General features: G+C 39.6%; 1 protein-coding gene across 1 annotated transcript; it reads right to left on the reverse strand.

The window, feature by feature from the left end:
• Positions 1-6,519: 6,519 nt before the first annotated feature.
• MS1 (RING/FYVE/PHD zinc finger superfamily protein) lies at positions 6,520-9,313 on the reverse strand. Its single transcript, XM_078588778.1, has 3 exons — positions 8,722-9,313; positions 8,321-8,612; positions 6,520-7,996 (listed from the first exon to the last, which is right to left on the reverse strand). Exons 1-3 carry the CDS (start codon positions 9,017-9,019, stop codon positions 6,649-6,651), a joined length of 1,938 nt encoding a protein of 645 aa, XP_078444904.1. The 5' UTR covers positions 9,020-9,313; the 3' UTR covers positions 6,520-6,648.
• Positions 9,314-10,234: the final 921 nt, after the last annotated feature.

The raw sequence follows: 10,234 nt of genomic DNA on the forward strand, positions 1-10,234 counted from the left end.
AACATGTATGTTATGGCAGGTGGAAAAGTTACACCGCATTACACACTCACTATTTATTTCACCTTAATGATTTTTTTCTATTTTCTACAGGTATTTGCGGCAAGACGTGGGTCATCAATTGAAAATGATACAAGTGAATCCATGAAAATCATATTATTTAAATGCCATGATAAAGAAAAAAAAACATTAAAATGACCTCACATAGCTAAGGAGAACACGGATAGAGAAATATTTGGACTAAATCAATACCTGGTGATACCCAATGATAGACAATGCTGATCGAACTGAAATTTTAAGGAAAACGATGTCTTTCTCTCATCGATTCATGGGTGGGATTAGATCTATCAATTTAGCCCATTATCTTTGTAAACAAATTATCAAACTCACTTCACCTATAGAGGCATATTGAAATAAAGTGAGATATTTAAGACCCATCAAAGGTGTTCTTGGTATGTTGAGCGTTTGGAGAAGGTCTATAGAGAAGTGGTGGCTGACCTATATCAGGAGAATGCCTTGATACCCAGTAATCATCCAAATTCAGGGCTTGATACTTGATGATAGAGAAGGCTGATCAAGCTGAAATTTTAAGGATAACTATGTCTATCTCTCATCGATTCATGGGTAGGATTAGATTTATCAATTTAGCCCACTAGCTTTGTAAAAAAATCTTTAAACTCACTTCATCCTATAGGCATATTGAAATAAAGTGAGATATTTAAGATCCATCAAAGGTGTTCTTGGTATGTTGAGTGATTGGAGAAGGTCAAGAGAGAAGTGTTGGCTGACCTGTATCAGGAAAATGCCTTGATCTTGGCGCAACATAGGGATTTAAGTTTAGTATGTTGGCATATATGGATCCATCTTCAACACATTCATTTAGGTACATCAATACCATATTTCTCATCACCATCCACAATCTATCACCATTTGTTATCATTTGTTACCATCTCCCCTCTACATCACACATCATTTATGCCATCAGAATATCATCCCTTGTTCTCTCCTCCACTTAAAGCATAAAATTATCTTTTCCCACTTTTATCTTCACTCATCTCCTACATCTACTATCTTATCCTTTGGAATTCACTAATCTTACTATCTCATTTAAATCCACTATATTCACATTAACCATACTACTTCTCTCATGGATGGTGATGCCTTCATTTAGTACCTAGCATCTCTCATCTTAAATCACCATTACCATCACATCGCTACCTCTTATGCAATATGTATATCTTCTCTTCTGATCTAAATCACCAACTAGAGATAGTTAAATCTCTAATGCCAATTTCCTGTTGAGACAACCTTTACTGCTCCAATAGAAAGAATTATGTCATGAGTATTGAGGTCTAAATTTTATTAATCCTAATCAAATATTTTACCTTATAATTTACCCTAGATTAGGTTTTATCACCTCACACAACATCATGTAACTTTCTGGCACGAGCACAAACATAAAAATGTACTTAATGAAAGTGAGTTAAAAATCAATTGAGTTGTGGTTCTTAACAGAGAACATATGAATCATAGATATTTACTGATTATAATAATGGCAACCAGACTCTGGCAACAAGCTTATCCAAATTCATCGATACCTGAAAATATTAATCCCTAATTAAATCAATTATTTGAAGAACAATTGCATTTCTAAAATGTTACTATCTTTGATATATTTATTTTAGTGTGATTATGTTTAAAATTTCATTCCTACCATATTTTGATTTATTTCATTTATTTCATTTGATTATTGTGCTTGAATGCACTTCGAATTTAGTTGTAGACAGCCTAAGAATGGAAAGATCAATACCACATTCAAAGTAGATCTTTAGACATGTTCGATTACACACAATTTCATGAATGAATATCATTTCAGTTTTATTTAATGATAAATTCTATTAATTCTATTATTAATTTCAGTGTATAATTTAATTTTAAATTTTATATTTACGAAAATTTATAAATTTTCCTGAATTATTGTTAGTTTACCATATTTCCTTTAGTGAACTCACACTGATATAAAACTTTTTTACAAGGAACACAAATTTTAAACATGTAGCCCAATGATTGGTCCATTTGTAGATCTAAATTCTCTTATGACTAGAAGCAGGCATCCATAATACAAAATGAGGGAAGTATAATACAGCTTCTGAACTGAAAATGAGGAAAGAGATCGTTTTGGTGTTCAAGTTTTACACATCAGCGTTCCATAATAAAATGAAAATACTATGGCCCTGATAAGATGAAAGGAGGGAAAAATTCTCTTGAAGAATCTTCATTGTCTCTCTCTCATCAAGCTCCCCATATAGTAGTGGTAATAAAATGCACGATGGTACTATGGGACTTACCCCAACAGTGATTGGCTGGATGAACAAAAGAATATTCTGGGATCAAAAGTTCCTTGCAATTATTCAAAGTAACTGTGGGTTTCTTCTTATTTCATCGATCTCCTCATTTGTTTGCAACACATCAACCTTAGATATAGGAATGCCCATACTGTAGGTGTAGATGTTAGTGAGAACATTATCATTTTTTTAAGGATGCAACAAAATACATAGCAGTTTGGAAGATAAAAATTGTGGATACAAAATCACAGCCTCTCTAAGGGTTGTAGTAACCTTTTAAATATATGGTTACATAATGACAATGGAGATTTACTTTTAAATCCCCACAATAACATTTTTTCAACTAAAGAGAATGATCAAGAGGATCCAACCATTTAATTACTCACATTGGCATACTATAATTTATATTCGTCTCGCCTCAACCATGACGAAAATCAATGTTTTAGATTCGGGTATTCTAATCCTCATGGATATACCTTTTCATATCAAGTCTCAATATAGTTGATTCAGAGAATTATGAAAATATTATTGCATGTCTAAGAATTAATGAAAAACTTAATTAAAACCAGATGATGACATTTGTAGACTGAACAACATTGTACAAAAATGGATGTAATCGTACGAAGGAGAAAGCCTCTTTGGCTAAGAAAGTGGAGATATGGTCATATTCTTGCAACCACAGAGCCAAATGATATGTCCAGATTATGGATTTAATATAGTCAATTTGTAAAAATAGACTGAATCAACATTATTGATGTTGTGAGCCTAGATCACACTATACTTTGTTATGTAGTGTGAAAGGGTATAACCTTAGGGAGTGAGAATGAATTTATTGGATTAGGGAGATAAAGATAATCTCTTGAAAATAGAAATGAAAAATAAATAATATGCATCATTGATATTATTCAGATTAAAAATATTTTACTAATTTTGAATATTTAGGAAGTGAAGTAGAAGATGAAGAAACCTTTACATTGATTATAGTAATGATCCACGCTTTTTAAATTTCATTGGGCCACAGAATTCGCGGTTCTTTTCAATTTAGATTTATCTCTATGATCTTTATTTGATTTTTTAAAATATCAATACATATTATTTTGGAAACAAAAATTAGACTAGAGTCAAATTCAACACTTCAAAATGAATAGAACTAGTACCAACCAGACAGTAAGGTTTGGGTGGGGAGGGGTACTCCAACAGTGAAAAAAAAAACAAACATAGCCATATATAGTTATTACATAATCTTAGAAAACCCCTGTCTGCCACATATAAAGTTCTTAGGCCACCCATTCCATATCTATTGGGTGTACATGTATAATGTATTTTTATTTTGACTAGATATAAAAATCAATCTCTCATTAAATCATAGTATCTCCAATTAAACATTTGGATATCTCCTTCAATCAGATATTGAGGGCCATGATTACAAATGCCTTATAAAGCATACATGATATATAAAATCTAATTACTATTTATGTAGTTTTTTTACAAAAAATTTAAGGTCTAGCGCATATTACTTGCTTTCATGAAAAACCAAATTTTATGCATAAACTAGTTCATTAAAGTTTCTTGAATTGTTAAATGAGGTATGCATGTATATTCACATCTATATAATATAAGCTCAGTAAAGAATATGAATTATTACACTAAAACTGTTTGACCTTTAACGATAAGAACTTGTTTCTATAATTTTGTTGAGATTTTTTTTTTGAAGGATTTATTGAAGAATTAAAGAACCAACTTATATAATGAAGAATTGAGTACGGCACATACTTAATAACTAAATGAAGAAGGCCAGAAACGGTGATGTGAGATGAGATTATGAAATAACTATATAAAATGAAGAAGGCCGGGAATGGTGACGTGAGAGGAGATTAGTATTAATGCTAAGTAGCTATTTAGGGTTGATAACTAGGGTTTTCTAACTAAGGGTTTAATAGAATGTGGGAGTATGGAGAGATGAAAAGGGATGATGAAGATGGTGTAAGGCATAGTGATATGGGTAGTGTGATGGAAGACCATCTAGTAGATCGAGCCCCGATCCGTCACCAGCCATCTCATGGAGTCTGAGCCAACGTGAAGAACCCACGCTTCCACTATCAGGTCTGAGAAGCGGCATCATCGACTCGCTTCATGTGTAATTTCGTTGGATTGTCGGGAGGCCCCTCCTGGGTGAGTACCGGCCTCCTTCATGTGTTTTTTATTTTAATTATGCTTAATTGCCATCTTTAGGGTGAGGAAATCCATGTTGGGCTTCTTCTCCCCCTTAAGAGCTCTTTTAAGGGGAAACCTGACAGGCTTTCCTCTTAAAAAGGGGCCCAATTGGGCCTCCCACAACTGCCACTCCCTCTCTATAAAGAAGGAGGAGGGGTGGGCGTGGGAGGACAGGCTTGATGTTATTTGAAAAAACAATCCAGATCTGAAGTTGTGTTTTGGTAAATATTATTCCTTTGAGAGGGTCGTTGTTTTGACAAGAAGAAGAAGAAGAAGAAGAAGGTGTTTTCTCCCGTCGCCCTAGAGAGGTTGAACGATCGCCTACGCCATTTTCTTTTCTTTCTCCAGAGTGTTCATCGGAAGCCCTCTTGTGGAGGCCATATTCTTGGAGTTTCTATTGGCAGTCTTGACTTTACTGGGGAAGACTTTGTTATCTAGCCTATTCGTAAAGCTAGATAACGGCCGATGATCCGCCGGTGGAAACCACCGTTTCCAGCTAACGAAAAAGAAAAAGAAAGGCGCTGATCACCGTCGCAGTTTCGTCGGCGAGAGCAGGCTCCCGACACCTTCCACATTGTAATCTGTCTGTTCCGTCTTGACTAATCGATCGACGCCGTTACAAAAAAAAAAGGAAAAAACTTCGAAGAAACGATGCTGCGTTGACGCAAATTCTTCCCTTCAACGGACGCCCTGGCCGAGCAAGCTGTTCGTTCCATCTCGCGATTGAATTGCCACGGAGTTTGTCTGCTTGCCGTCCTCGATCATTTGCTCAACGTGGTTCCATTACGGGAGTTTGGAAATTGCCCTTTTCAATTGGACGATTCTGACATCATTCCTAATTACTGTCATCCCCTTGGGCCCTTGATTGTCCATTGGTTCCCATTGCCGTCGATCCATCAAATTTAGTGTATCGAGATCATCTATACGTCAACGGAGTTTCTGCTATTCTCGAAGATATCTCGCCTCTGCTCAATCCGACAGTGTATCTTCTAGACGGCATCTACAACTACGTTTCCTTCGACCCGGAGGTTGCAGCTCTCTTTCCGAACCTTACAGTCGGCCATCGTAATCACCGGAAATTCTTCCTCGACATGAACTGCTGCTGCCGGATTTCATCTCTTCGCAGCCTGAATTACTAGCCCAAGCTCCCGGGGCTGATTGCAGCCATCGCCCGACCACCCTTTGATTATTTTGGCTCTCCCGATCTCCTCCGCTGAACGAGTCAACACTGTCAAGGATACAATCTTTGGTCCACGTGGTTGCAGAATTCCGTTTGTGGCCATATTATTGCATCGATAATCGAATCAGCAGTGCTACATAAATCAGCTTTTTTTTGTGGTCGGGCCATTGTCTCTCCCCAGCGACCCCAAATTATTTTCTGTGATATTATCACTCGTCAAACATATCGTCCTCGGATGCAGGTTTATTCGTACCCCTTCCTTTTACAGTGTTATTTATGTCTTTAAGTGCCGGTCTCTAAATTGCTCACTGCCTAGAGTGAATTTCAATGTGAAATTTAGGAATAGCCACCATACTTATATTAAAAGGTTTCCTTTGACGGTACCTGATCCATTCAATCACGTTGACAGAGTGGACAAACCTGGACGAATATCGTCCTCCACGCCATCTGTCTTTGAACTGACACTGCCGATCATTGGGAGCTTGGTCACGTCATAAGGTGTCGACTAATTGCTTACGTCCTGGATCTACTGACTTCCGTCGTACTTCTCGTTGAATTCTCTTCAATATACGCATCACTACATTACATTTCATTGTATTCTCAGTTCGATCTTCTTTGGTGGAAAACGAACCGTCTGAAGCCGGTCGTCGTGTTACATCATAGTGAGAATGGGTAGAATGAGGTGTGAAATGGAAAGAAAGTGAGTGAGATTCTATAGAAAAATTAGGGAGGAGACACGTTATCCGATCGCGATCGTGTAATGGACGTGTTAAATAAATGATATTAGATGACACCGTAAGCATTTTCAACGACGTGTCAGGGCGCAATTTTAAAGTATTGAACTGCGCAACACGGAGGAAGCACAGTTCGATCCCTAACAATTTGGGGTATCTTTACTTTTCAATAATGTTTTCATTGTGACAAGCTGGGGAGGAGAGCGATATCATTCTCACAATCCGTACAGAGGAAAAATGGGGACACACTCTTGTTGTCATCTATCCCAACGCAGCGCGTGTGCTGCCAAACATTGCAGAACACGCAGCCAACCATCCGTTCAGCATCTTCCTCCACCGAACCACACGCGCACTTCACAATTCTGTCTGTAATGTGTTCCCTCTCGCATGCAAAATACACGCTATCCCCTTCTGTAATGAACCCGTTCACTACCACGTGGCTCCCAGGCTGGATCGATTCCAAGATCAAGGCCGCATCGTTGAAATCCACATTAACGATAGACTCCGCAACAAAGGTCTTTAAACCCAAGTAGATCTCCTTGAATGTTTTCTCAACGATAGCTTTCACTTCTCCAATAGTAACATGCCTTGGAAAAGCTAATTCCTCGTAGGGAATTAGTGGTCTAATGTCCTCCAGGCCTGGGTGTCTAACGGAGACTGTACAAAAAAGCTTGACACAATTGTTTTCCGTCTGCGCGTTATCTGTTGGTATCTCCGTTAGATAACATTTCAACATATGTTTGACGTCGAGGATAGCCCTAACCGCAGGAAAGATTCCCTGCGAAGCTCTTAGACTCTGGCCAAGGAGGATGCATTTGTAAAGAAGCACAAGATCTTTCCTCACTTGGGCCCTTGTAATGTGTGGCCTTTTCCTTAAGTTACTGCGGCTATCGTTGTTGGGGCTTCCCCCTGAAACGAGCTCCAATCTATACTCCAAGATTTTCATTACTGGATTGACCATACGGCGAACGATATAATTCCCGACAACGTGGTTACCCAGAGATTTAAGAACGAAGTCAAGTAGACCGGTGTCTCCAACGTAAGCTCTGGCTGCGTCCCGCACCTCCTGCCTGGAAACCCATTTGAAATTTGCCTTCTTTAGTGCATCGACGATTACATGCGCCGCCATCTCGAGTCTCTTAGAGGACCATCTGCAGGCGGGTTCCATTGTGATTCTCTGGTAGTCGATTGCGGAGAAGGCGTCATGGGGGAGGCGCCCTTTGAGCTCCATCATGAAGTTGAATAGCTGGCCGAGAGTAACGAGGGCGTAACCGGCAATATCCTGGTACTTGGCGATAATGTTTGCGAGTTCTGGGCTGGCTGTACCGCAGTGGGGGATCAGTAAACAGAGGGGTAAACTTCTCAATGCTTCTATTGACTTCTGGTATATCTCCAGTGTGACTCCAAAGCTCTCTCGGCCGAATCTGTAGCCCCATCGTGCAAACCAGGGCTCACCGTATGCTACCACGTGGAGAAGCCTGAGTTCCATGCCTCTCTTCCTTGCGGTATCAGCTAAGCTCACCTTCCTTTAGATGCGTCAAAATCAAGAGCCCGTTAGGACTAAAACAACAGAATGATCGTATACATGAGCTTTAATTTTAACAGAAAGCTCTAAATTTAGGAAAGGTTCAATTAAACTAAATACTATTTATGATGGGTCGTGACGTTCAGTAATAGCTTTAGAGAGGCTTATACAGTTATATATAGCGAGAAAGAAACACATTGAGAGACATAGATTGACGGAGAGACACATAGAGAGAGACACCCACAGAGCGATTGTGTGTGTGTGTGTGTGTGTGTGAGAGAGAGAGAGAGAGAGAGAGAGAGAGAGAGAGAGAGAGAGAGAGAACCTTACTCCAAGACCTTTACATATTCGATCCCAGAGGTCAAGTATTTCATGACCAGAGAGGATCTCTGACCCCGTTTCAATCCCGTTCACAGAAAGCAGGTGTCCAAAACCATTTGAATGAACGATTCCATGCAAAAGTTCACGCCTCACACTCAGTGACCTTGGTTCTCTCAATGTTGCCATTAGGCTTGTTTGCCTTAAGTTGCACGTTGACTCACTTGACTTACCCGAACCATTCTTAGAAAGCACCACAAAATGGAACCTTTTTCTGCAGACCAAGTGACGACCCCAGCCTGGAAACAGGAATGTACCCATGACTCAGAAGACACCCTTTCAAACATTAGCATGAAGCACTTATATAGCACAGGAGAGAGAGAGAGTAGGGTATGTTGAAAATGCTACCAATAGTGGTGCAGTGCTGGCAGCGTAGAGAGTCAGAAGCCTCAACCATTTCTTCGACGATAAACAGTGATACATGGTCTGGGGCACCACCGGGTACTTCAAGATGGAAGCTCCAACAGTCTATTCCCAGCCCGTTCCACATCTCCGCTCGACATCCAAACTCAAGAAGAGACGATATTTTCTCTCGAAAAGAAGATCCTTTGATGTGCATGGGGTGCCAAGGATCGCAAAATGCCTTAAATCGAAAGGTTCTACCACTTCTCATCCTCTTTTTGGAGGTCGCATTAGCGGAGTTCATCTTAGGAGCCTCTAAGAGCCTGTGGGAACAGTGCGGAGCTTCAGAATCTAGATCTCCAAAAGAGACCGTAGTTGAAGGAGGCCGAGGGTTATCACACTAATAGCGCCTGAAAATATTCTTAGAAACAAAGCGGGTGTTGCCATTAGATAAACGAGGATGGAAGGCCGCACCTCGCGCATGATCTCTCCTGCATTTTTTGGTTTGAAATATGAACGCACTTTTACCATACTACGGCACTCGAATTCATAAAACTGGATAATAAGTTCAAGAAACTTCTTCTTAGTAGGGGCAGAAATTTCGCAGTATGCGCCCGAAAAGTTCGACTCATTTGGCTGGCAGATGAGGTAGGTGGATGGAAAAATGTTAAATAGAAATTAATTTCAGAGTACTCCAAGAGGCCTGAAGAAATCTCCAACGGCTTCGATAGAGGAGTCTCCCAAGAAGCCGACCTTTTAGGTCAACAGCGACGCAAGTAAAGTTTCCAGACTTCATGGGCAAAGCGTGAAACTTATGTTTATTTTGTTACCAAAAACCACCAATCACGGTTTCTAAAATGGAAGCTCTTGCCTACCTGTACTAGCACTACGGAGAAATCAATGCTCCACATTGTACGAATTTGGGAATGGGGACTTTACTTGAGAACAGCCCAAAATTAGGGGACGCGGGCAGTAAGCTAAAGCTTACTCTTGTTCGCCCTACGGAAACTATTGCCGCCAGTAGAGGTTTATACATTGGTGTTTTATTTGTTTCTTCGTCTTCATACTTGCCTACGTTGTTCCCTCTTAGTTTTATAGTCCGCCGACCTTGGTTTACCTTCCTCGGTGACAGTTATCTTGTCTTGGGAGGAAGATATGCATTCACCCAGGACTGCAGAAAGACGATCTCAATGTCACGCCGGTGATGAACGCGACTGATTTCCACAAATATTGTATTATCTTGCAATTTATTTCAACATATGGTATCAGAGCTCTCCGTTGGTTGATTCAGACTTGATACGGTGTGACATTGAAATTTTTACGATCTCAGTTTGACATTGACAGACTAGGCAGGTCGTCAAAGTTCAACCTGTCCTAGCAGGTATAAAATCAATAGATCAACATGTTCTGTCATTTAAAATGGATGGACTAAACTCCTCTGCGTTACGTGTGCTGATTGGCTCAGAATTCAGTGAAAAGTTACTAGAACTATCTAATTTTAACCAACAGTTCTTTATCA

The sequence above is a fragment of the Wolffia australiana genome, chromosome 16, assembly GCF_029677425.1.
Source record: "Wolffia australiana isolate 7733 chromosome 16, ASM2967742v1".
Lineage (NCBI taxonomy): Eukaryota > Viridiplantae > Streptophyta > Magnoliopsida > Alismatales > Araceae > Wolffia > Wolffia australiana.

Bases quoted from the DNA above. Each gene is read 5' to 3' on its own strand.
- MS1 (XM_078588778.1), bottom strand. From the start codon at position 9,019: ATGAACTCCGCTAATGCGACCTCCAAAAAGAGGATGAGAAGTGGTAGA. The intron at 8,613-8,721 runs GTAGCATTTTCA...TCCTGTTTCCAG, and splicing joins CCAGCACTGCACCACTATTG to GCTGGGGTCGTCACTTGGTC. The intron at 7,997-8,320 runs GTTCTCTCTCTC...ACGCATCTAAAG, and splicing joins TGTAAAGGTCTTGGAGTAAG to GAAGGTGAGCTTAGCTGATA.